General features: G+C 42.8%; 1 protein-coding gene across 3 annotated transcripts; it reads left to right on the forward strand.

Annotated features, from left to right (window-relative positions):
• The first annotated feature begins 24,121 nt into the window (after window positions 1-24,121).
• On the forward strand, window positions 24,122-26,855 carry pnpla4 (patatin-like phospholipase domain containing 4). 3 transcript variants are annotated; one of them, XM_031852255.1, is made up of 7 exons: window positions 24,122-24,236; window positions 24,324-24,512; window positions 25,049-25,143; window positions 25,263-25,398; window positions 25,507-25,572; window positions 25,690-25,842; window positions 26,167-26,855. In XM_031852255.1, the coding sequence occupies exons 2-7, from the start codon at window positions 24,333-24,335 to the stop codon at window positions 26,296-26,298; spliced, it is 762 nt and encodes a 253-aa protein (XP_031708115.1). In that variant the 5' UTR covers window positions 24,122-24,236; window positions 24,324-24,332; the 3' UTR covers window positions 26,299-26,855. The 3 variants fall into 3 exon arrangements, with proteins under 3 accessions (XP_031708115.1, XP_031708116.1, XP_031708117.1); XM_031852256.1 differs by having other exon boundaries at window positions 24,122-24,512; XM_031852257.1 differs by lacking the exon at window positions 24,122-24,236 and having other exon boundaries at window positions 24,428-24,512; window positions 24,961-25,143.
• The last annotated feature ends 174 nt before the right edge of the window (window positions 26,856-27,029 follow it).

The following is a 27,029-nucleotide window of genomic DNA, read 5'->3' on the forward strand; positions in this document are numbered from 1 at the left end:
GCTCTCCCTCTGCGTGTGTTGCTATCAGAGCTTCTCCTTGCTTTGCTGACATAGCCGGGCCGCTTGCTTGTGCTTATTCAAACGAGGTCTCTCCTGCCTCTCCCACATCAACACCCCCTGAAGCTGAGGATACTGTAGCAGGCATGGATGATGTCATCAGACATTTCACGTGTGTCCCCCACAGGGAAGAAATTGGCCATCATCGGCAGGTGGATCCCCTTCTCCTGTCCACTGACCGTGTCGCAGATCCTGTATGCGTGTGTCACTGTGTTCATGTCTACCCGGCCAAACATGAGGTGAAAGAAGGGCTAGCCCGTCATTTCATGGACTGTGCAGTTGTGCATCAGGAACGACAGAGACCACAAGTGTCTCGTTCAGTCAGCTTTCTCTTGAGGGAGCGCAGTGCACGGACCATGCCAACCAAGGTCCAGTTGAATCATTCCACACTCCCACTTCCCATTGGGTGGTAGGGGGGTGCTGACACCACATAGACCCTCTAAACTTACTTATCAGCCGACTCTCAAAGTTGGCACCTTGGTCGCTATGGGTCCTTTCTGGGAATCTAAAGAAATAGAAGTTGATACCAACCAGAAAAACAATGCAACTTCCACAAAAATAGAGAAAATTTCAGTTCAGGTGTGCTTCCCCTCCCCTATAATCTGGAACATACCATAAAAATCCTTGGCTTATCTATCTTTCTTTTCATTTTACGTGTATAGTATGTCTGCTTTTGTGAAATGCCAGATGAGAGAAACATAGTGGATTGTAAACCCTGATATCCCACATGAAACCTGAGGCTTTGTGCGAGGCCTGCTGAGGGCACCGGTCGCGGCCCCCCCCCCCCCCCCCCCCCCCCCCCCCCAGTATGAATCCCTCCGAGATGGAGCCCAGTCATGTGAGAGCTGAAGCTCATCCCTCATTGTTGATATGTAAAAAGCCCTGCACGCCTCTATTTACACTGGCCTGTGATCCTTTGTGTTTGCTATATGTGTGACACACTGGGGATATGAGCCCTGATGGGGAAAACACGGCGAGCATCACACTCGTCTTCTGGGATAACTCACCGTGTCTCTTTCTGGTACACGGACATGTTAACACGGTAAATAGGAGTCCGCTGTTGACTGTCGATGTTGGGGTAATTAAGGAAGGCCATTGGCGTAGTTTGCATAAATTAAGGCTTCGATCGTCGCTCACTGGGATTTGTATGTGTTCAATGGGAGGGAAGAAAAAACTTCCTCGGTATCATTTTTTTGATAAGGCCCAAAACATCAATAATAGTTTAAATAGCACATTCCCCTCCCTAATTAGCATGACAGTGTCACCTTTTCTCCGACTCATTAGTGTGACTTTGTGCATACAGATCATGTGTGGGTGTGAAGCTCTCTCTGCTAATGAGAGTTTTGGGCATCACAATTGAATACTCCAGATCTGCTCAGGAGCCCAGTACGTATAGAGCTGTATATGATAGCCGCCGGCTAATTAAAACTGTGACAATAGTACCGAGTGTGTCATTATGGAGCACACAGTTGGGCCATATGCTGCTGATTGTGACCGTGCCGACCAGTCAAGTCAGCGTGAAGTTAATTAAATAAGGTTAATGGGCACATATGTATACTGGGGAACTTGACCTTTACTGTCTGGAGACGGCCACCGAGTCCATCTACTGTCTCTCTCTCACTCTCTCTCTCTCACTCTCACACACACACACACACACACACACACACACACACACACACACACACAGGAGGATCAGAGGAAAGAACCTCACAAAAAGGAGAATTGCACCAGAATTGGATCAAACAATACATATGTCAGCATTGTGCAGTTATTTTATTTATTGATTTGCTATTCTATAAAGTACTTCCTCCTTCCTCCACACAGAGAGGCAAGAGGAAAACACAGTGACACAATGTCAGCTGCTGCATTCATGGGCCAGCAGGTGATGTGTTCACTGACCTCTTCCCCCGGCTCCGCCATTTCCATGTTCTCTGGCCCTAAAACGTCCTCTCGAGGCGCAGTTCTCTTTACTTTAACCACTACATTCTCAGTATCCACGTCTCTCTCTCTCTTCTTACATATTTGGGTAGTTGATCTTTGCATTCTGCTTCATGTATGTTTTCAGCATTCTTCAACAAAAGTCAGGCGAGTGTTTTACTCATGCGTTTTCGCAGCATAGCCACGTACGTAAAGAGAGGGAGTGGGGTGATGCGTCAAGTAATACATAACTTAAACAGCCCAGGCAATTACCAGTCCTCGATCCCCCTCTACCTAAAGGAGGTATCCAGCCTCCCCTCCTAAGAGACCCCCTGTATTCACTGTCTGCAGCATTAAAAGCTGTGAACAGCCCCCATGGTAAAAAACAGTATTATCTCTCTCTCTGTGCTGTCCGGCTGTTCACATCAGCCCTTTGTTTCTTCCTGGTTCTCCACACAACCTGGTGAAAGTATCAGGTATCAAAGGCCAAAACAGTAAAAGGGGACAGACCCAACTGCAGGGAGACACAGTGAAGCAGAGGGTAGAATTATGGCGGCTTTGATTACCAAAACACTAAACTGTAGAGCAGGGTAGCCCAAAAAAAGTCCAAGAAAACAAAACTACTAAACAAGAAACAAGGCAAAGAAGAGCAGGGAACAAATCAGAGACACCCAGGAATCATTGTCCAAAGAAAAACCAGGGAGCAGAGCAGAGCAGGAATCCCACCAGGTAACGCCACGGACCAGGTAACGCCACGGACCAGGTAACGCCACGGACCAGGTAACGCCACGGACCAGGTAACGCCACGGACGAACCGACAAAGAGACAGGAGACACACAGGGTTTAAATAGACTGGGAAGGTGCAGGTGATGAGACACAGCAGGGCGATGCAGACAATCACAGAGGCGGGAAACAGACAAGGACAGGAAGTGAAGTTAACACAGGACACAAGAGGCACGGGAAGTCAAAATAAAACAGAAGTAACAACTTAACAAGAATCCAAAAGCGTGACAGTAAGTCATCAGGTATGCAGTAATTCTTCCCCCAGAGTCTACAAGATAAAGATCCTACTACGAGTGGACACATTTTGCAACTTTGAAAACATTTGAAAGATCCCCTCCAGACATGTTTTAAACATACCCTGCATGGTATAATAGTCTCTCAGCGACCTAGAGTTCCACGGTGCCCGGAAGAGTTTTTAAACATACAAAGCTTCTTTGTGTGTACCCTTGATTCTTAACAAACATGTTGAATGCATTTCCCTCCTCATTCTGAAACCTGCGATGCTTACCTCCATGTTTACCAGCTTGCAGTCTTCTTCTTCACTCTCTATAGATGTCTTGCTGTGTTTCTTGGCTCACCATATACTGTATATATATATATATATATATATATATATATATATATATATATAAATATATATATTTATCTGAACTGCTGGTTCTTATGGTCAGCACTGTCTGCAGAGATGACCATGGATGGATGATCTAACAACATCAGGGTTTACAGAAGATTGTCCTTACAACAATCAAACACACACACACCTATTAGGGAGCCTTGGGCTTTATCTTGCATCGGAGATCTCCAGCTCAACACTCCTCCTCCTCCTCCTCCTCCTCCAAGCGATAGGAATCTAAAATACTCCTCTGCTGTCTGTTTTATCAGCAGCCGCTCTTAATGTGGCTCATTACTCCACAGACTGGCTTGTAGCCAGGGGTAGAAAGATGGAGGACACCTTCAGATCCTCCCTCCTCACACAACCCTGCAGCGCACATCTACTTCCTAATTTGGAGAACATCAGTGTGTGTTTTCATAGCTGTGTTTATCCAGAGAGCTCACCGCTGACCTCACCGCTGTCTTTCTAGCTATTCCATGCTCCCACACTTTCCTGTGCATCAACATCTTGAAGCGGGAGCATCACTCCCGAGCTTTAGGATGGGAGCTGCCGGCGGAAACAGCGGTGTTGCTCATCACCTCCCCCCCAACGCGTTTCTCCAGGCGCTGCTGTGATGCACGACGTCTCGGAGGTTTCTATCTGGTCCTCCGGTTGTCCGGCAGAAGATGCACAGGTTGACAAAGGAGAAAAAGAGCACTGCACTGTTCGATGTACAGTTCAGAGTTGTACGTTAACAGCAGCAAACTCACAACATTTTCATGATGTACTTATTTATCTAATGAATTCATTCATTTTGTCTATACAATATCAGAGAATTGATTGACACGTCAGACCCCCTGAAAGCCTCAACAGCAACATTTTTGGGAGGTTTTCTACAATCATAAGACCTATTTGCTGGACTGCCATCGGGTATTTCACACACTGCTTGCAACAATAAAGGACTTGTGATGAACAGTAATTCCTTTTCCTATTTCTTCCTGCAAAAATCTGGGGCCTACAATGCAACTTTACTACTTATCAGTTCACTTCTGAGAGGTCTTATGCTAGCAGCAACTAATGTAGCTTAAGCTCCATAATTAGGAGCGGGCTGCGAACGTGTCCTCAACACATTTCCAAACTTGTGTGTCGGGACAGATGAGCTAACGCTCGTCACGGCCCCGTGCTTGTGGGTCCACATTCGTGCCCTTGGAGCAGAATTGCTCCCTCGCGAGGATGCTTCTACTCTCGCGGATACCGTTCTTTGCACTCGTATCAAGTGCATGCACCTGTTTCTTCTGTATGCGGCTTTTGAGACTAATGATACGCCATAGTTCTTTCTCCAATACAGTTCCAGGGGGGACATTTCAAAATGGAGAACTCCTGAAGGTGTAAAAGCTTGTTTCACACCACAGTGCACAACAAATAGGCAGCCTGCCACTGGTGAGTTGTGCGTCTGAAGTGATTGCTCACCACTCCGGCCCGGCGTCAAACGGCTGGAGTTGACATTCCAACATGGCGTCCAGAGCTTCTCACCTTTACCCTCCACAGTACATTATGGTTCACAACTCATAATGGAGACCTCTGGGAATATAAACACCCTAAAAAGAAGGAATTGGTTGCTTTGCCCTGGGAGAAAGTGTTATTACTTTTGCTGAGTCATGAATAATTGATAAAGTTGCTGTATAATCCCTGGGTGATAACTACCCCGATCAGTGTGGAGGAAAGGGATGAAAACAGAGCCAGAAAACCAAAAAGAAAGATGACCTCCTTTACAGGATAATAAGCAGGAACCCCTGCTTCTGATAACCCCAGACCTTCCCTCCAATAGCGGTGACATAACCGCCTTTTTACACTCACAACATCCATTTTTCTTTTGTTTGTAAATCCATCTACCTTGACAAAGTGTGCTCTGGCAGCATGCAGGGGTCCGGCTAGAGATGTGGAGTATCCCTTTAGCAACAGCTACTACGAGATGTTTTATGTCGGCTGCAAAATCAGCCCCCTATCCACTGCATAGATGGATATCGGTAGCATCTCTTAGGTAAGTGATTGTGTTACAGCGACTGACAGGACCAAAGCACATCTATTTCAGAGCAAGGTTCTTTGGATTGTAGAGGGCTGAATAGAAAGCAGGTCCAGGAGCAGCGACAGAGTAACTGCTCCCCCAAATGACGGCAGGTGGTACTGCATGTCTAGGTTGTCCAGGCTCCCCTTGAAGAGCTGCTAGCCGCCTCACAGGACACACCTACGCATCAGATGTACTTCAGCGTGCTCACACCCCCACAGACACACACTCAGAGAAACCAGCCATCCTGCACATGAACAAACACTCCCCCGCGCAGACAAATGTATGCATGTTACTCATATCCACAGGGAAAAAAAGACAAAAGCAGCCGATGGCCTGGCCTCCATTGAAGGATCAAGGACCAGCCATCCTCAGCACACTGTGGCTGGCTAAATAGATGTTGATACCATGGCCTGCGGGTGTGTTCCGTAAGCTGTTCAAGCTGAAAGGAACATCGAGACAATATCCATGCAGCTGCTACACGGACTGAAAAAACAACCACTTAAAGAAGTCAGGTTGCCTTTTATTGTGTCCAGCAAATACATTTTCTTTATTATAAAACCAAGTGTCATCTTCCGTACCGGTTAGAGTCATGCTTTAAAATCTGCTTAAACATTCTGACAGATGGAATGTGCATGGAATAGCAGCATTAAGTAGTAAAAACAGAGGACATAAGTGAATGGACTTGTACTTGTACAGAGCTTTTCTAGTCCTCTGACCACTCAAAGCGCTTTGACACATGTCATCATTACTAGTAGTAATAGTATTGAAAATGATACTTAAAACTCACAAGTTCTCTGACCTAAATGATGTCAGTCAAACCATGTGAATGTTTTCGACCTTGGTCTTATCCTTTCCGGGCATCTGTAAAAACATTGCTTTGCATTGAACCTGAACAATTTAGTTGAACCAGTACTACAACAACTGGATGCCTCTTCAACGTGTGACTTTAAAACAGGACAATTATTATCCAAGCCCGTCAGTAAAATACCTTTTTTCTTTCTTATAATGCGATTATTCAGGTCAGCTGTTTACTTTGTACTGTAGGACAGACCAGTCCTGTTTAGGCCCTGACAAAGAGTTCTGGAGTACAAAACACCAGCTGGTATGTAGGGATGTAGGATGCAGGATGTACCATTTGTTGCAGTATTATCTTCCACTAGTAAAAAGACAATAGTGAAATCAATTGTCTCTCATTTTGAGGCCTCTCTTCTGGCCTCTTCTCTGCTCTTGCAAAGCCAGACATTCCTTATTTCACTGAGCAGTGTTCCTCACTGACACCTCTCTGAGCCAAAGAGCTCAATAACACAGTGTGGATGTTTTTATTACAGTCCAGACACAAAGATGAGGCCGCTAATTACAGAGCAAACTGCCCTCTGCAGACACCGAATAAATATATGCTGCTAACAACAAGGTTTTCAGGTCGGAGTGGTGGAAAAACTCTGCTGTACATTGTCATAAACCCGTCTGACACAAACAGATACGGTGTCTGCTGTGCAGAAATGGTGGTATATAAATCACCAGAGGAAAAAAAAAATGATGACAAGCCAAATGTCATTTTTTAAAGAAAACTACGATGCTGAGCGGCGGCTTGACTTTTAAGGAATATTGGCTAACCTTTTCAGGTCAGATCCACAGGGGAATAGAAATAAGTGAGAGAAAGGGCATCTGCATGCTGCTCATGGTGGCAGAGAGAGAGGTGGTTCTGCTCTGACAGAGCAGAACCAGAACTCTGTGATGGCTCTTCTTGACCTCAACTAAAAATATGCTCATTAGAACAGACTTTGGCTGAGGAATCAAAACAAGACACCGCTACGCTAGTAGTTCACTTCTGGTACAAATGTTTTGAGGCACACATTTGTCTTAAGGTTCATAATTTTTCAATTTTCCTGTTTCCTTAACTAGTATGGGAATTAAATTCATGTTGAATGATTTTGCGCATCCAATCCCAAACTTCAGTGACAATTAAGTAGTGCATCCGGTATGTAGCAAAGTGGAGTCTGGAGTTGCTTCCCTTGCCAACAGCTGGATTCTCCCAAAGTCACAAGATCACGCAGGAATCACATATCACACTAATATCCGTCCTCCAAAATAATAGATTTGTAAGCCAGAGCACGGACCAATCAGCTGCAGTTACCACAGTCCACACACAGTCGCTTGTACTGCTCTACTGAGCATGTGCACAGCTGAGCTCTGCATGCCTTCGCTCCACGAACACAAAGTTACAAGTACAGTTTACTCAAGTTACTCACATTACATGAGTTCTATCAACAGGATAGTTAGAAATAAGTAAAGTACACTAATGTCTTTTAAATAAGCTAGGTTTCACCTTTTACAGTGTGGTATGTGATGTGTCTGGTGTCTCTGTATAAATAATAGTGAGAGCTAATTAACGACACATAACAGTTTCAATGTTTCACTACTATTAGCCTACTATTATTGGCTGCTCTTTAATATTAACCCTGAAGATTTAAATAGTAGTGGAAGAGGATATATGTTGTTTTCTGTGACCTGGTGGTGCTTACCACCTGCTGCCCATTCCTTCACATCATCTGGGCAACGTAGCTCCGTTTTTAAGTAGCTAGCCTTGCAGTCTTATCCAAGAGTATCTGACAAGTCTGATAAACAGTGTTATACAATTATCAGTATTAAAACGTTGTATGATTATTGTCCCCCTGTACATATTAAGGGCTTTCAGAAGGAATCCATGGCGACACACACCAACCTCCGTTCCCTCTTCATCCAGGGATGTCCACTGAGAGTCTCCACATGTGCCTCTTCCCTGTGTCTATGACACATAAAGCATATTAAATAAAAGCAATGGCCTTGTACAATATATACCATTCATTCTCTCAATTTGCTTTTGGAGAAGTTGGCTGGCAGAAGTAGCTGCAGTTGAGAGGAAATCTAGGTCGGACATTTATGGATATTTTAGTCAAATTAAGATTAAAACTTGCAATTTTTCATTTGACCAATGCTAGACACTGCACTGTCTTCACCCACAAAGAGCCCATTACAAAATGCAAGGAGCTGAGGAAGAAAGGAAAATAGGAAATCAAAGAAAGCTATGGGAAAAAGAGCACCTTCCGTTTCGGCAAAAGTGATGAAGCTTTCTGTTTCCATCTGCTGAAACAGCCAACATTTCCGTGGTGCAGGCTGGGCTGGTGAAAACATACCATCACGGTAGAGCTGGTCTTTCTGAAATGAAGAGTATGAAAACTGTAAGAAGCTGCGCTGCAGTGCATCGGCGTTGATACTGTATGTCGAGACTGGAAATGATATAGAATCAAATATTTTTTGTGATGTATGCCACACTTTGTGCGATGGTCTTTGCAAAGACCTGTCTGGAGAATCCCACAGAGATGACCTTGGGTTCCTGAAAGGAGTTTAGGAGGTCCAATGTCTAAGTGTGGAAGTGTTGACAGAGGCCGGTCAATATCCACTCTTAAGGAGATCCTGTCGGGGGTCCACTACTGCTGGCACGTTTGACACATATAGATGCAAGTCATAATGCCTTTGGAACAAAAGAGTAAATGAATAACAGAATTAATACACATTAACCACATTAATTACAACAGTTTAATCTGCACAGTGTGAATGGTTGAGACACATTGCACAAGTTCCTATAGTTCCAGTATTGCACTTATATCTAACTTCTTTACTTGGGGGCGACCGTGGCTAATAGGGTAGAGAGGGTCGTCCGGTAACCGCAAATCTGAATAGCTTAAGTTGGTTGGAGTACTTGATATATTTATTCACCTGAAATGCTTTTAAGTAAGATACAAAGTTGTATTTGTATAGGATTGCATGGTGGCTCAGAGTTTAGCACTGTCACCTCACATTAAGAAGGTACTAGATTTACTTCTCAACTATTCATGTTTTTCTCCGACTCTGACATTCAGCCATGTCCGCCTGCTACCGTGGGTAAATTAATCAAATCCACCCTAATAAGAGCCGGCTCGTGGCAGAGGCAACACAAGGGGTGGCCAACAGCCTCTTTTTCAAGAAGTTTTTTTAGATGGTATGGTCTCGCATCTTTCCAGCGCTCTGAGGCTCTGCTGCCGAAAAACACCATGACTGTGACGATTTATGTTTTGAATTAGTTATTTATTCTGTTTTATTGAGATGTTCTGTGTCTTGCACTTTATTTCCTGCTTTGTCTGTCTTACCCCTGTGAGGGTCTGCTGCGTTCAATCACCTGCACCTCCTCAGTCTGCTTCACTTCACTTTCTGCCCCTGTCTGTTCCTCTCGTGATCGTCTGCCCCACCCTTAATTGTAACCTGCTGTGTCTAATCACCTGCACCTTCCCTGTGTATTTAAACCCTGTGTGTCCCTTGGCTCAGTGTTCGATTGTCTTTGGTGTAATCTGGTCCGTCTTTCGTCTGCCTGCCATTGCCTCCTGGTACGTTTCGTGTCTGCTCCCCTTTGCTGTGTTCCCTGTTTCTTTGGATGTTTTATTTTCATGGACTTGTGATTCATACGTTTTTGTGATGAATACTTTTTTGTTACAATTAAACCCACAATTATCCAATCCTCCGTTTCCCGAGTCTCCCTGCATTTGGGTCCAGCCCTTTGTTTTCTGCAAAAGCCTTATGACGGTGCAGAGCGAAGGAGAAACCTGCATGTGTGTTAGTCAGGTGTTGAACAGCTTAAATGTGCCAGGGATTTCTTTTGAGCTTCATTCTTCCAAAAGAGTCCCTCATTTGGTGTTTGCATGATGATGGTGGAGAACATCTCTCATGTGTTAAACTGGGTTGAGATGTGGTTGAGTGCATCACAGCATTCAGTGAGCCCTTGTCTTTGTAATAATGTTCATGCACTACAAACCCTACCAGAATATCCCTCTGTTGTTGAGGAAAGACTCCTGTTGCTGACGATGTCTGATCTCGTCCTGCACTGACATCTGAGGAAGAGCTGCTTTTCAGGTTTCTGCTTACTTATCCCACTAAAGCACAAACATCTTTGCCTTCGGACGCAATTTTTTTGAATCTACTTACTGACGTCTTTCCCGTAGATCTAAATATAGACTTGGTTCACTGTTGGCCAGTTGAACAATCTTTGTGCCATATTGATCCAAGATGGAGGTACACTGGGCCTGCTCAGCAGTTGTATACATGCCACAGAGCATGAAAAGATGTTCATTGCATCGTGTATTACACCTGTATGGAATCTTCTGCACTCATTTCAGTCTTTTCCTTTGAAGGAGAAATAATATGAAAAACGTCTCTTGGAAGTGGGGATCCGGGGGGTCAAGGGTCTGTTTTTGTGGCCATTGCAACACAGGCAGATATTGTACAGAGAGGCAGACAAGCCGAACAGACGGGTAGACGGACGGACGGACAAAGATATGTACAGATGGTTGGATTGAGATGGACAGAGAAAAATAGAGGTCTGCTTGTAAGAGTGCCTCTGGGTTATCAATCGGGTGTAAATCAGTTGATGGGTTGGCTGATTGGCTGCGGGAGAAAGTTAATGATGTAGGTTAACTTTGTTCATAAATTGAGGTTTAAAAGGTGTATGCCCATCTAAACGCTGCAGTTGGGTTTTCATGCGTTTCGTTTTTTCTATTTCCGGTAACACTGTTAAAAGGATTTACGGTCTGTACTGTAGGCCAAGAAGCCCAAAGGCGTAATGAAAACCTACATGAAAAATAAATGCTTCCATTCATGCTGTCTATAAAAAAGTACAATTACAAATGATTGTTGTTTTTCCCTGTTTCCTGCACCGTTTACTGCTGATCGATGTTATTATACACATTGTTTTCTTTACATCTCAAATAACAGTATTTCATTCCTGATTGTAACCACCAATCTGTCTGCATCACTTGAATGTTTCTATTGGTTCCTTGGTTGCATTGTAAGCTACGTCAATGACATCAGCTGACCACAGGTAAACATCGGCCCAAGCTGTTGCCTAGCAACCCAATTCTGTTGAAACAGAATGGTACTGTCAGGTTTGACTCACCAAACAGATGGAAAGATGGTATTTCTCAGAAAAAGAGCATCTTTAAGAAGCGATGGCCATAAATATGTAGTCTCATTAACACTTGCTTTATTGAATATATTTAACATTACATATTTTAAAGAAGCTATTCACAAAAACTCCTCATTTACAAGAGTGTCAAGTAGCCGACAGATAGAAAACAGGAGGCTATAAGCCTGACATTAAGATGACATACTGCATGTATCATTTCAAAAGGCAAAGATAAATTAAGACACAAACTTAATATGATCACTTAATAGAAATTAAATATCACAAGACCGAAATACTGGCATTTTAATAAAGAAATAAAAAGGGAATACTTAATTTAATTAAATGTTGAGTAATGTAGCATTAAAAAAGAATAACACAAAACTATAGGGCTTCCACTTTTCTGGGTCCAGAATTGAAAAGAAAACATGGTGCAGGCACGAAAAATACTTCCAATTGAAAAACATTAGTTTAAAAGTCATGCTGAGCGACATCAAAAAAGGAAAGGTTTGTGTCCATGTACACAAATCAATAGATTAAATATTGTGACTATTTCACCAACTGAGTTGTATGAGAACTGCGCATACACCTGAGTGCGCAGTGAGGGAGAGTGACTTCTCTCTCAGCTCAGGACGCCATTACTCTATTTTTACATAGCAAATAGTTGCTTTCTGCTATAATGTTGTGAATGTCGTAAGCAGGTTCATGTGGCTTTGTGCTCTTTTGTTGGATAGATCGATGGCCTCGGAGAGGAAATACCCCAGTGAGGGCCAGCCAGCGCCGGGGAGACGTCCCACGAGCAGCCGTCACTGACCCGCTAGGTTGGACGTCCCGGGGCAGACCGCTGTGGAGAAGGGTGGAAATATTTAGGTTCATTATAACACTGTGGGGAACACAGCATCAGATAAACAATCGCATCCTGTTGCATACCCTGCTTAAAATACAATAATCCAGAAGCAGATGAGCTCTATGTAAAGGGTGCTGAAGTAATAACATGGCAGTATTGTTGGTGTATGTTTGCACGATATCAATATTTACATTTATCAAAACCGATATATCACCACACCCTTACTGCGGATAGAGTACTGGAGGTAGGCTTGGTTCACACCGGAAGATGCATTAAATAGGCAAATGTTGTATTTTCTAACCTCAGTCATTGGCAATGCAGTATTGGTATTTAATAAACTATGGAATATATTTCCTCATACTGACCTTTTCGCTCTCGCTCTCTAAACTAAACAGTTTTATGAACTGACTGAACTTCCTGTCCTGTGCAACCTATGCATGAGTATAAAGAATACATCTTAAACAAATGCATATAGTCTCATGTCTGGATAAACGGACAAGTCACTTTTCTGTGAAAGCAGTAACAGGTTTGGCTGAATGTTGATGTTTCTGGACACGTTTAGACCTTTCAGATGACATGTGTTCAGTGTTTCCACATAGATTCTCCAACTTCATAAACACCAAGTTAATGAAAGTCTTTGAGCTGCTATTTGAGGTTTTCAGAGTGACACCTCTGAAGCTGTTGAGAGAATAGCCAGCCTCAACCCTCTCCCGTTTATTGGTGGAAAGCATTAATTGGTCTATTTTTTATGAAAGCCAGTATTAGGCAGCAATCTGATAGTCTGACTTGCACTTTTTATTTCCCAGTAGAGACATTAAAACAAAACTACTGCAGGTCACCTTGGGAATCCCCCAAAAGGCAGAAATCTTATATCTCCTATCTTATGTCCATAGAGTTTGTTACTCAGCCGCTGTAAACTTTTGGAATTTTAACTTTGCAACAGCAGTTAGTTCCAGGTGTCGCGAACCAAAACCGAGACACTCTGCCCCTGAAAATCCGACTTATTCTGCAGTGTGAAATATGTTCGAGTGGTAAACTTGAGCAACTCGGTATGAACTTTTGAAAGTTACTAAATAATAACAGGCAGACTGAGGCAGTGCCTGGGGAGGCTGTCTGGGGTCGTCATGTATCACAGCCGCTGAATCACTTTAGAAGCAGCTACATCAGTGCAGTTTAAGACGAGAAACACTCCACACTGAATCCAATCATTTGTTATTGTGAAGGGTGTTGCGCCACAGAAGTGCTGGATAGATTTCAGCTCTTTTCAAACATGTAATCTGTTTTAGTGTCCTTGTCATCAACATGTCTTATCATGGGATATCCTACAAAAAGGGCTAAAAGATGGCAGTTTGTGAAACCCATCCACCTTCCCTCCCGCCCGTGTGCTGTGTGAGTTAGTGGTTTTCATACGTCCTCTTTCATGATTACATGGATAACATACATTTCGTGGGATATCGGGCAATTACGGCGCCTTATTTTTCGTATGTGTTGGTACGAATGCTGGACGAGACCAGACGGTTTATATTAATGTTCTATGTTAAAAGTTGACACTCTCATTTAGTTCTTATTAGCTCACTAATTACATTCATTACACAATGATCATGTGCCAGGTAAAATGTAATATTCTGTAATATATTGTAATATTTTTCAAAGTTCTTCCAGCCTCACTGAATGTGGTGTTCTTCTGAAAGCCGTTACTAATGATTACAGCTGACACACGTTGAGTGAAAAACCCAGATACTCCCAGTGAGTCGAATGCAGGTAAGAAAACAACAAATGCAACTCAGAACTGCAGAACTACTTTGCTGTTGTTGTACAAAATATTAGAACTTGTATCCAGTGCAAAAGAACGGTGTGTGTGTGGTTTTATGCGGCTTTGTAAGTTTCTTTAAAACTATAGGTTATATAAGTTATTTTTCAAATAATGCATTTTTTAGCCATTCTGTCAATGTGTGAAAAAAGCCTTTTACAACGAGCAATCATTCCAAGTTATTTTATTGGCATGTCCAAATACAGGGAAGCAGTTGGTTGGCAATGAAAATCTTAGAACTCAGACTCCCTTCATCTGTGCTCTGACAGAGAACACATACGTCAACACGGACAAATTCAAATCTAAAACATGAAATAAAATAAAAATTGCAGCGGCTAAAATATCAAGTAAAATATAATACAGTGTAAAAGTTGCAGAACAAGAAAAAAGAGCTGCTGTTTGCCGTCTTAGTCGGTGTGGTTAGTCCAGGTCAGACCCTCACTGATGTAAAGCCGAAGCTGCTGACTCTCTTGATATTGATGGGTCCTTCTCCCTGTCGTGTTTCAACAGTGGTTGTAAGCAGCTCAGCTCCACTCATGAGCCCAACATGAAGACTAAGGGGGCAGAAACAGTTCTCTATTTTCACAGCCAAAAAAATGGCTCAAGATAAACTGACAGCAGAGATATTAAGTATTTATTTGATTCAATGATGAAAGGTAGCAGCTCTGGACGACAATGGATGTTATCTCAACTTTCACTTTTTCAGCATGGTTTTTCAAGGATAAGTCGAATGATATTCTATATTTCTCTTTTTCAACAAATCTCATGTGCAGAATCAAACCAACAAAGAACATATGCTACGAACAAGTACTGTGTGCATATCCAACACAGTGTCACGGCAGCTTGTCAAATAGTCCCAAAATGTGATCTATTGGTTTTGGGTATAGGGACACAAAATTACAACTAAAGTTAGATTAAGCCAACAAAACCACCTAGTTAGGGTTAGGAGAAACATCATGGTTGGCCTTAAAGTAACTACGTACAGAGGGTTTAGCCAACAAAACCAACAGTTAGGTTTAGACAACAAAACAACCAGCATATAACCAAAAGGCAGTGTTGAACCTGTCCTGGACCCATCCAACTCCCATCCCACCAATAACTCTAACTGTTGCTTAGTCACATGTTTGGTTTTAATTTTTGTGTCCGCCACGATTAACCTAATTGACTTTTCATTTGTATTATTTTCATGCTGAGCAAAATAAAATAAAAGACAATTTTGTCCCTGTACACAAAATCAATAGATGCATGTTGTGACTATTTCACAAATGGACATGGTACTGGGCTGTTATGTCAAAGCCTGATACAGCCCCACCTACCTCATGTACTTCAAGTTTCCTGTGGCAATCTTTATACGTATGCATGGCCAATTAAAGTGATTCTAAGAGGAAGATATTGCCATGTATCTAAACCAAATGGTAATCAACTTGCATTTACATACATTTCATACATAACTCATGCGTTCATGCACTTCTTTCCCAAGGACACTCCGACTTGAGGACTGGAGGAGCCGGGGATAGACGAGCCGCTCTATCTCCTGAGCCACAGCCACAAATATCAACTCATGCATTCAAATCAAATCTGAACTACATACTCCAGAATGAATCAAATCAACGGACTAACATGAGAATAGACATTTTAGTAAAAGGGCATAGGGTATGGGAAAGACTAAGGAATGCATTTCAATAAGCTCTGTGATGTGCTCTTGGTGTAATACGGTGTTGAAGGCCATTTCCAGTGACTGAGCTCATTATACGGGCTTCCCTGCTCAGCTTTTCCAGGCCGACTGCGATCAATGAAATTATCTGAACGTCCCACTTTGACCAGAGGGTCTAAACACAACACTGGAATGGCTAATGTCAGTCTGTGGCGGCCTCTCTGGGTATTGATCATTCTATACACACTGCGCTCTGAGGGTACGCTCTATTTGCTCTCGTGCTGTGATTGAAATTGAAAACAGAGAATGCCTCGCGGCCTCCTGTTTATAATCAGTTTGTATGTTGTTCAAATTAGTCAGGACATGGCATCTGCCTCCTTAGAGACTTGCCTGCCCTACAGCATACAAGCATGAAATGATGTTACGTGTGTTATGTGTAATGCAGGGGAAAAGGATTCCCTATGAAGATTACACAGAGAAATGACAGCAGCTGTCATGTCTGACCCCACTGGTTTATTTAAAATAAGATTCAACCTGATCAAACAGCAGCTACATGTCCACTGATAACAAATAGTGCCACTGTGCCATTGCTAAAACATCTCACTTGTAGCGAGACAATTTTCAAAATGACAAGGCTGTGAGATCTTTAAGAGATAAATCTCTCAGTCCTGAAATGTCTATTGGATTTCATGGTTTGTGAGCATATTTGTAAGACAAACCCTACATCATGTAAACATAATATATGACTACAAAAACAATATGGTCTCACTGGATCCTTAGTTTTACAGGAACAGTCCCCCTATAAGGAAAGCCAACCAATAACAAAGTATGCGTCTCTCCCACCATTTCCAATCTTACTCAATACAGAAGCTGTAGTGGCTGCTAGGAACAGGTTTTTTAGAATGATTTGAAGGAATATGATCATTTAAGAGTTGATATTTCTGTAAGTCAGCCAAAACTTTAAATTATACTTTTCTCAAAGCTGCAAGCGTTTGCATAATGCAGACACCCAATGCAGTACAGACTCCACAGAGCTCTGGCTGGCTCATTGAACCAGGTCAACAGTCTTCAGTAGGTTCAAACTGACTACTTGTCAAAACTTCCATTTATATTTACCAAAGCAGCCTCTATAGTTCTCATCCAGGAAAGATGCAGACAAAAAGTGTAAAGAAATGACGACCCCGAATCACTAGAGACCACGTACGGCACTAATATTATCTCGTGAACTTCGTGTTTGAGACACATGTAAGGTCATTTTTACTTGACAAATGACAGACATTTTGAACGGGGTTTGGATCACAGACAACTGACGCAATTATTACAAATGACTAGAGGTCCTCGGGTAATAGTAGCCCTGTGCAAATAGGGCTTCATATGCATATGGAGGATCAGAGTGATCATTTTCTTTCTTTTTATATTTTAGTGAACTGTTTCTTTAAAGTAGGTGGGAGTCGCATCAAACCCTTGGATCTTGACGGCAGCAGTGATTACATGTTAGGAAATGATCATTTTGGCAAATTGAACATGTTTTATTCAAAGTATTATTCATGCAGCTTAATGTTGTTGTGATGAAAATCGTCTTTTACTTTCAAATGATATAAATGTACAAAAACCGTACAAAACCTCTCCACCAGTTTTGAGCAGGTAGTCGGGGTTACTCCCACACACCCTGGAGAAACACATAAATATCACTTGTGTGGCTCAGGAGTCTGAGAGAATAACCCTGATGGTGTCATAAAGTCATTAGGAAATACAAATTCATAACAGAAAGCCTAAATTACAAACTGGAGGAGTTTGAACGATGTGGGTAATGGCAGTGAAATGTAATGCAATGATGCAATCAGATGCATTATGGGGAATGTAGAATCCAGTGTTCATGGAGTCATACTAGGGTCTAAATATCAGCCTCTGCTGCTTTCTCTTCATGTTTCTCTTGTGAGTCTTCTGAGACAACTTATGAAAATGCAGTGCCCCTAAATTACTGAGCGGTGTGGTAACAAACAGCAATCCAGCTGTACAGAATGCAATATAGAATATTATAATCGTTTGAAAAAGCTTTCTCTGAGAAAGTAACATCTGATATTTTGTGTTTATTGATCAAGATTTTACATCGATCCAAGGTCAGCCTTTTTCCATCTATGCCAGTGTTACAACAATGCTTTTCAAGATGGCAAATAGTGTGTGTAGTTCTTTAAGTGTGGAGTGAAAAACAGAAATCGCTGATGAAGCCCAGATCTCGCTTGAGTTTAGTCATTGATTAGATTTGTGCAACCGTAAGAAGAGCCTGGAGGCTGTGCTTTAGTGGAATGTAACGTCATGGAACAAAGGCAAGATGAGAATAGGTTCCAGGGCTAATAATGATACAAAAGCCCTGCTGTCTTCCTTCCAATTCAGAAATGGATTTTCAGCTTTATTTTTGGATCAAATTATAAATATTTAATCAGTCTGAAAAACCCACAGTATGAGCCTTGTAACTAGCTTCAAGGCAAGTAGCAATAATTCATGACCATTTATATTTGATGTTTATCATTTTATCAGTGAAAGAAGGGACATATGCAGGGGATATTACAGTAGAATGAGGTACAAGATCTTCCAGAGATGCTGAACCGTATGTTCACATCTGGTACTAACATGTCACCTGTAGCTCAATATCGTGTTGTAACTGCAGAGCTGCAGATTTTTGTCACCCCCTTGTGCTCTGCACAGGCCTCACGTGCAAAATGTAACAGTCATGTGTCCATAGTTCCGCCCCGAATTTAAACCAGCGTTTCTTCAGCCGACGTAGGTGGAGCCAAAGCAGCCCACAGCTACAATACATAACTAATGTTCTATATTGTCTAGGCTTCGCCCTCTAAGAGCTGTGGCAGTTGGGTTATACGCTCCAGATCAGCTGTCTAGCACATTTAACACTGAATGTTGTCAGTCATCTGGCGATAGCAATGTGCTTTCCTACGCTGTGACAAGACTGTGTGGATGTTAGTCGTTAAAGGTCACATATGACCACTTTTTCATGGTTTTTAAACATGAATATGTGTGTCCGGTGTGTCTACAGATCCCCAAAGTTTCTCCATCTATCAGAAAACTTGATGAGCATATCCGAAATAGGTTCCGAATTGACGTCACTGCGCCCGTATGCCATATACACATAGCAAAGAGTGTTCTTGTTCTATTGTTGGCTGCAAGAACCTACGGAGAAGTCTTTATGTGAATGACTCCTCAGGGTGGGACTGTACCAGCTGTCTGTGACCCTCAAACTTGGAAGCTGTACGTTTTGTCATTTTGATGTTGTTTCAGTTGTCGTTTATTTAGCAGACTGTTTGTCTGTCAACGCTGCGCTGCTAATGCGGCTAGCTTCAATTGTAGGCCCACCAGCTGGAGAGTTGTTTTCATATGCAACACAGAGAGAGACTCTGAATGTTAAGCTTCAATTGAAGCCAGTTAAGTAAGGATTTATGTTGTGTTTTTAGGCTGCACAGACAAACTCCTTGTATGTGCTACTAGGCTATAAAAAGATGTTGGCGCTCACAACACAAGTTACACTCCAAGTCAAATGTTCTGTGCAGCTCATTTCTTCCTCCATACAAACTGATTCATCATTTTTTACACTGTCTGTAGCTGATGCCATAACTACACGTGTAAGATTAGGATGTTGTAGTAAACTATAACTTTTCCTCCTGTCGCCTTGATACTATTACATGACAGTCTAATCTAACACTCAATCTGCCATGTTTTACAGGTCATCTGAGTGGCCTGATACCTTCGCCATCCCAGACCTGTCCACTTGTTGTCGGACGGACCTCGGCGAGACATTAAATCTGCAGTGCGGTGCTGTACCTGATGGATGGACGCAGCTCAGATTGAGAGCAGCCTGGCTGAGTGCACACCGCCCTGACAGTTGATGTATGCTCCCGCTGTCATGTTGCTTCAGCACTTTCAGTACTATGGACAGCTCCAGACAGTTTATGTGGAGGGATGGGGCATCACCTTGTAAAGGCCCGGGGTGAAGGTACAGCATCCCTCATCCAGACCTCGCCGCTTCCAAGGGCTGTGGATTTCAGTGCTAGCAGCGTCCTCTCTCCCTGTGGGGATGGACTGTCCTCAGTGCATTAGGGGTCTGAGGTGATGTTAGCAACCCACCCGATCCGTCTTGAAACACGCTTTACCATGCTTTGTGGGTGTGACTCTTTGCCGTGTCATCTCCATTCATACCTATAAAAGCAATTGTTTATGATTCAATTGTTTACAATAGCACAAAGATCTTCATAGCTCTAGCCTCCTCATTTTGCTTTCAAACCCTAAAGGGTTAGAGGTCTCCAAATCCTGTGGGAAACATGTCATCAAGCTGGATGCTGGATGGTCTTTCAAGGAGAAAGGGATTCTGGTGATTTATTGTAGGTCCTAATGGAAGCTAAGACTTGGGATGCTCCTATCGTGTACAGTAGTTGGATGTGAAGTTGTCCAATTACACCAAGGTCCCAGAACTTTTAGCCCTTTTCCTTTAAGTAAACTTGTCCCATTGCAGAAATTGATTGAATTTCGACTGGTCCTAAATGTGATACAGAACACTGTTGTTTTTTTCTGCCTCCCCTGCCTGAGCGTCCGTTCTAAGAATCACAATTACAGTTTTTCCTCCTCCTCCCTTCTGAAGGATATCCAATTTTCCCTTCCTTATATAGTTTGTCTGTCGTATTCCTCAGGAGACACCGTAAGATTTCAGAAATTGCCTGAGACGACAGGCTACTGCTCATTCCAGTGATCCGTGCAATGTGCTTTTTTTTTTTTTGCACATCTGCTACCTCTGAATGTAACATCCTCATACGGGCCTAAAACTGTGCCGCCACTTTAGCCTAAAGTCAATCTGTGATGGAATGTAATTCAATCAAGGCTGCTTGTTGTGTATTTGTGTAGGGAACCTTTCTCTCTTTGTTTGTCAGTAACCGATCTTTAATCAGTCTCGCAGGATCTGGGCTTTGCGATAAAACGCCTCTAATACTGAGCTGACATTACAACGACTCATGTTCCGATGAGGCGAGTAATCCTCGTCTCCTCACCCTCTGCTATGCAGATCTGCAGTGATATGACCGGTCCATGTTTACACCGTGGTGATGTGATTGTCCTAATGGCCTCTCAGCCGTCACCTCCCTCTCCTCACATCTGTCACATCCAGTCTGTTTCTGTTGTGTGGTTTGTCCTTACTGCCTCTCTGCACAGCTTTCAATTTCACTTTCCCCTCTCTTGCCCGGCCTCTGCGTTTCGCTTATTTCGATCAACAGGAACCATTTGAACTTTTATCAGATTTACTTTATCTGTATGACCTTGCGATGTCTTTCCAACCTCACTTGTGTGGGGGTGTAGAGAGAGAGAGGGGGGGAGGGTCTCCTCAATCTGCCAATAAAAAAAGCCTTTAGGACTTTATCAGCAGGCCCGAGCCCTGACAAGTACAATCACACCCAATACATGCCCCCACCCCACCCTGATCCTGCACCACCCTTTCCGGGCAAACACTGGCCACTCCTCCAGTGGATGTGACTCAGATAATGTTCCTTCAGCATGTTTCTGAAAGTACCTCTTAATTATAACTTTGCTCTGTATAATGAGTCTGATATCTGAAATTGGACTTTTTCATTTCTTTTATCCGAGAATTTCATGGACTCTGTGTCCCTCACATGTGCTCTCTCTCTCTCAGCTTTGCTTCCTCGCCACAGGCTTTCCACTGAGTAACTACCCCATCCTTTATCTCGGGGAATAATTCAATCACAGCTCAATGCTAAAGCATCATGACTTTGACCTCTACTGGTACTTGAACAATGTTTGAAAGAGTCTGGCTAACACTGCTCTGGTAAATGTGTCCCTATTCATGTTCAGCTCAAATCATGCTTGTGTTATCATTCACTACGCACATTTGATGTAAGGAGTTGTATTTAACATTCTAAACATTTAAATAGCAGCAAACTATTTGCTATGTAAAGATATGTTGAGAGCTGTGGAGAGGCAATCGACATGATCCCAATTTCGGGTTTTGCACCTTTAAACTATATGCATGCGTTAAGGGTTTGCTATTTGTTTGCATATAATTTGTTCTATATGTCTTATATTGCCACTAAACTGCCACTTGTTTGTGTGTGAAGAGTTTCCAATCATAATAGCTAGTGTGTGACAGGAGCCACGCTGTCTGGTGTATACTCGTACTTTTGATATTCTACAGTTTTTACTGTATTATCACTTGAGCAGCTTTATGGATGCAGGTCCTTTCAGTCAGATCATCATCATGAACTCAGCATCAACTGAGCGAATCACACTGCGACTCATTCATTGAGACACTGAAACATTTCTGCTGCTTCAAAATGATCAATGCAGCTCTGTTAATCCGTCACCAAACAGAATGCATTATCCTCCCTCCATTATTTCAGCAGCCCACTGACACCATCGCCTCCTCTGATGGAGTTCAGCTCTGTTTTTATCCACAGCGCGTAACCCACCTAATCCACTTTAGTCTATACTTAATCATAAGCAACACTGAAGGAGCGATACATTTTTGCTGATGTGCCAGAATAGCAGAGGCGAGAGAAAAAAAACCTGAAGGTTCCAATGGCGAAGGGGTCCATGGGAAATAAATGCTGACTGAAGTGGTTGCAGAGGAAGAATTGCACTCCAGGGACACTGCTTTAGGCGGGAAAACGACAAAGTAGGGCTAATAATAAAAGCGCACACGGATTTATTTTTTGGTTTATGATAAGACAGACTATCAGACATCTCATGGGAGGAATTTCACTACAACTTTTGGGGTTGAAATAGCTACTTTGCATTCAGGATATTCAGGATCTTTATCATTCTACATGCAAAGATGTTTTTTCTTATATTTTAGAGGCAGCTGTGAGGTGTGTGTGTTTTGTTCCAACAGACCTTGGGTCTGGCACCTTGTGCACAAGCTGCCACAGCATCACACAGTTTAATTGGGCTCCTGTGTTGCTGTGTTGTTGTCGGGCAGCTGAAGCTTCTAGACTGAACAAGTTGTAATGTTTTGTCAATAGGACACAGCAGTTGAACCTTACAGGTCAGAAGGGACAAGAATCATTGTTCACATGATGTGTGACAAGATGACTCGCCAAAATGTGGCTCAATGAGCCGGTGAAATCTATGCGGTGACTTGCCTGTAAAATCTGACATTTTTTACTCCACCTCCCACACTGCAGTCTGGTAAATATGCACGTTACAGAATGTAATATCATATTGACCACTTCTATTGCTTAGCATACATATAGTGTTTTTTGGCAGTGGTGGAAAGTAACATAGTACATTTACTCAGATACTAAATACAATTCTGAGTTTCCCAAATTTTTTCTCTGGGGACCCACTTTTTAAAAATGATAAACCATCGCGACCCAATTCTTATCGATAAATCATCAGCAAACGTATACGCTGAACGTTCCTGACTATTTTTACTGCCGTTTCCAGATCACCTTCTCTTTAATAGGTAAACCAGCCATTTTGAAGAGACTTTTCATAAATCACAACTTCGTTTCATGCATGTTATTGAAAATATATCAATGTTAAATACTTTATATATGAGACCAAATAAAGTTTATAGGCTATCTCATTCTTTTCCTTTGCTCTCATCAGTTAAACAGAATATACACTAGCATTTCATATTAGATTAAGTGTTGTAAGTCGGCTACAACTAGAACTTTACAAACATTTAGGGCCCTGTGTGTTGCTTGAGACCTCCGTTTCTTTTGTTCTGTATTTGAGGATTCCTTTGAGAAGATTTTCCACTTCCCATCTTCTGTGTGTCTGAGTCTGCATCTAGGCCCCTCTCCCTACTTCCTGTCATTTACTTACTTTGCAGATTGAGATTTAAGTCAGAACTTAAAACTAGATACACTACACTTTTCATGTGTTATTATGAATTAAAATACCCTGCAGTATACAAAGTAAATGAGATGAGCTCAATCCTTACCAGCTGCAACATTAAAGAGATGAACACAGCATTAATGCATCAGTGATTATGATCAAATATTCTGCATAATGAGTACTTTTACTTTTAGTACTTAAAAGTATATTTTGATGCTTATGATTTTGTATTGCATTCAAGATTTGAAATGCAGGATTTTTACTAATACAAATATTTATTTACGTTATTTGTTTATACTGTTGACACATTGTGCATCATTACTTTGCTGTATTTTTTTTTTTTTGCTATTTGCTATTTGTGTTTTATTTGGTATATGTTCTAAATAAAACCTTGTAAAAAAAGAAAAATACAAGGCCAACAATAGCAACATGCTCTTTAACCACAAGAGCATCAAAGATATGGCAACGGAGCACGTAACGCTAACTGTCCACACTGACCAGAATCTGTGGAGGTTTTATTTTGAAAGTCCCGAGCGGAAATAGAAACTTGTTGTTTGTTCCCTCTTGACACCGACGCAGCAGGAAGTGTAACAACAGTAAAGGTTCCGTGTTTACATCGAGCAGTTCGCGGTAGAGCTGTGTAGTTCGCCGTGAATAAAGCAAATGGAAATAAGTGAACGCTGAAGACGGTACGTCCTCTTCTAGATTCACGTAGCGTCACTAGTTAGCTAGCGTTAGCTTAGTTCTGTGACGAACTGTCATGTCCGTCTGTGCAGGTGCTGGAGATGCCCGTCCTGAACTTGTCCTTCGCTGCGTGTGGTTTCTTGGGGATCTACCACCTGGGCGCTGTGGGGGCCTTCCTCCGCCACGGGGACAAGCTGCTGGGCTCCCTCGGGGCCTGTGCGGGGGCCTCGGCCGGGGCCCTGGTGGCTGCAGTGCTCATCACGGCTCCTGAGAAGCTGGAGGTTAGAGTGTTCGCCTGGTGGGGTTGGGCGAACCATCAGAGGGTCTCAGGGGTTTCCAGAGGACCCAGAGAGAAATAGACAAATCAATTTAAATATAATTTAGAAAAATAAACAGTAACTTGTAGTCATAAGTTTCCCTGTGTTCAGTATTATTTCCTCCTCTGTAGTGCTGTTCTCAGATACTCGGCATCAAATATTCATCCTCTTAATTTGTAATTCTTACTGGCTCTTAAAAAATGATAAATAAAGTAGCATCCAAAGATGATATTTGGAGAACACATGGATAACTTAATTTGGATATTAAATAAAGATATGACTTCATAATTTAAAGATGAACTGTATCTGTCATGTTATATTCAGAAAGGCCACTGGACTGGCTTTAGATTGTTTAGATGAATGTCCCATGTTCCAGTCAGAGCTTCCTTAAGCTACGTATGTCCTGCCACAGATTACCAATCGTCCAAAGTACTGAGACGTGAACATGGTCCTAGTGACTGAATGAGTCCAGCTGAATGAGGTGTGATGTTCTCCTCAAGGACTGTAAAGAGTTCACGTACGGGTTCGCCGACGGCGTGAGACAACAGCGCTTTGGAGCCGTCACACCGGGATACAACTTCATGCTCACGCTGCGGTAAGTACACCCTGAAACCACAACTCAAGCCAAATATCTCATTTGTATTAAGGGTGTCATGAAAATGAATTTTATTTATCTTGAGCACATTTTGAAGTAGTGTGTGTGTGTGTGTCCAGGGAGGGGATAGAAGAGATCCTGCCCAGCGAGGCTCACCGTCTGGCCACCGACCGCCTCCACGTCTCACTAACGCACTCCAGAAGTGGCAAGAACCACATCATGTCCAAGTTCACCTCCAGGGAGGAGCTCGTGAAGGTACACACTCTCACGTTACCGCCTGCTGAAGGACCATGGTCTCACGTCACTGTGGCTCAACGAGTGTCCACTCACTGATGAAATGACTCTGCTGTGTTTCCTCTTCAGGCTCTGCTGGCCAGCAGCTTCGTGCCCGTCTATGCTGGACTCAAAGCGGTGGAGCTAAGAGAACAGGTAAGGATAGAACAAGGGGCCGTAGAAGGACATATGCGTCTGAGCCTATAGAAGTGACTCTTGGGTAAACTCTATTTCATGACTGAATCCTCACAGACTCTGGTTGTGTTTCACTAGAGATGGATCGATGGAGGGTTCACTGACAGTCTGCCTATTCTGCCCACGGGACGCACCGTCACTCTGTCTCCGTTCGCTGGGCTGCAGGACGTGTGTCCCGTCCACAGGGGGCGCTTCAACACGCAACTCAGGCTGGCCAACATGAACGTGATGGTGAGCACTGGATCCTCTGACAATGGGGGACTGACGTACCTCAGGTGTCTGGATGGATGTTAACTTTATCCAATATTATCAGCCTTCAATCAAACTGTGAATGAATATGTATGTGAAGAAGCAGCACTATTCAAACAAGCCGTGTGTGTGTGACATGTAGTGTACATGTGTTGGACGTCTCAAAACAGAAGCACATAAAACTATCTGCATGACCAGAGGAGAGGGGATATATAGATATACGGTATATATATATATATATAGATATTCACTCTCTGATCTCCTGAAGATTTGACGTAGATGTATCGTTTCCTTTGGTTCCCTCAGTTCTCCGTGGAGAACATCAAACGTCTGAACCAGGCTCTGTTCCCTCCGTCCCACCGCAGCATGCGGTCCTTATGTGAGGAAGGGTTCAACGATGCTGTGAGGTTCCTGAAGAGAGAGGACTGGATGAGCTGAAGACCATTTACTACTTACTGTATTTATATCCTGTGATTCCACTTTTTCAAATAAAATAATAATTAAAAAGGATCGAGTGACTGTTTCCTGTGTCGGTTTGTGAGATAAAGCATCAAGACCTCGGTATATATGTATGAAGCAGATGATGAAAGAGTGTGTGTGTCATTGTCAGATAAGTGTTATCACACACAAATTCTGGGCCTTTTCTTCAGCAGCTGAACGTGATGAAATGCCCTCATGTGAACATCAATTTCACACGGAGGCATTTCATTTCCCCTAGCTTAAAGCAGTGAGGGGGGGAAAAAAAAATATTAGATATCGCAGCACTTCACAGGAAGTCGGTCATGGATGTTGGGAGTTCCCTCGGGATGCGAGGATGGAGCGTCTCCTTTGAAGCGTCGGACGTTTCCGCCGGGTGTCTCTCCGTGAGCAGGTTCTCCGTCAGCTGTCAGCCAGTGGAGCTGCTCCTCCCTCGGGACTGTCTCATTGTCTAAAGAGACTGCTGCTCCACTCAGGACATTTCACAAGGAAGGAGGCAAATTGATTATGTTTTACGGCACACTTACTAATGCCCCAAGGCTTCAATTGGAACATTAAATACGACCTTTCTTTAATTGACTGCAATATTTCAGTAAAGCAGGATGTCTTTAGGGCTGGATATTGGCCATCAATCATTTTTTGCAGTTTGTAAATTACGCTGATGGGGTGCTGTATTTCCAAAACAGACCGGG

This window comes from Anarrhichthys ocellatus, unplaced genomic scaffold (genome assembly GCF_004355925.1).
Source record: "Anarrhichthys ocellatus isolate YVR2014 unplaced genomic scaffold, GSC_Weel_1.0 scaffold12, whole genome shotgun sequence".
Taxonomy (NCBI): domain Eukaryota; kingdom Metazoa; phylum Chordata; class Actinopteri; order Perciformes; family Anarhichadidae; genus Anarrhichthys; species Anarrhichthys ocellatus.

Excerpts from the sequence above, each read along its gene's own strand:
- pnpla4 (XM_031852256.1), top strand. The coding sequence starts at position 24,333 with ATGCCCGTCCTGAACTTGTCCTTCGCTGCGTGTGGTTTCTTGGGGATC. Across the intron at positions 25,399-25,506 it reads CCAGGGAGGAGCTCGTGAAG|GCTCTGCTGGCCAGCAGCTT; the intron begins GTACACACTCTC and ends TTTCCTCTTCAG. Across the intron at positions 25,573-25,689 it reads CGGTGGAGCTAAGAGAACAG|AGATGGATCGATGGAGGGTT; the intron begins GTAAGGATAGAA and ends GTGTTTCACTAG.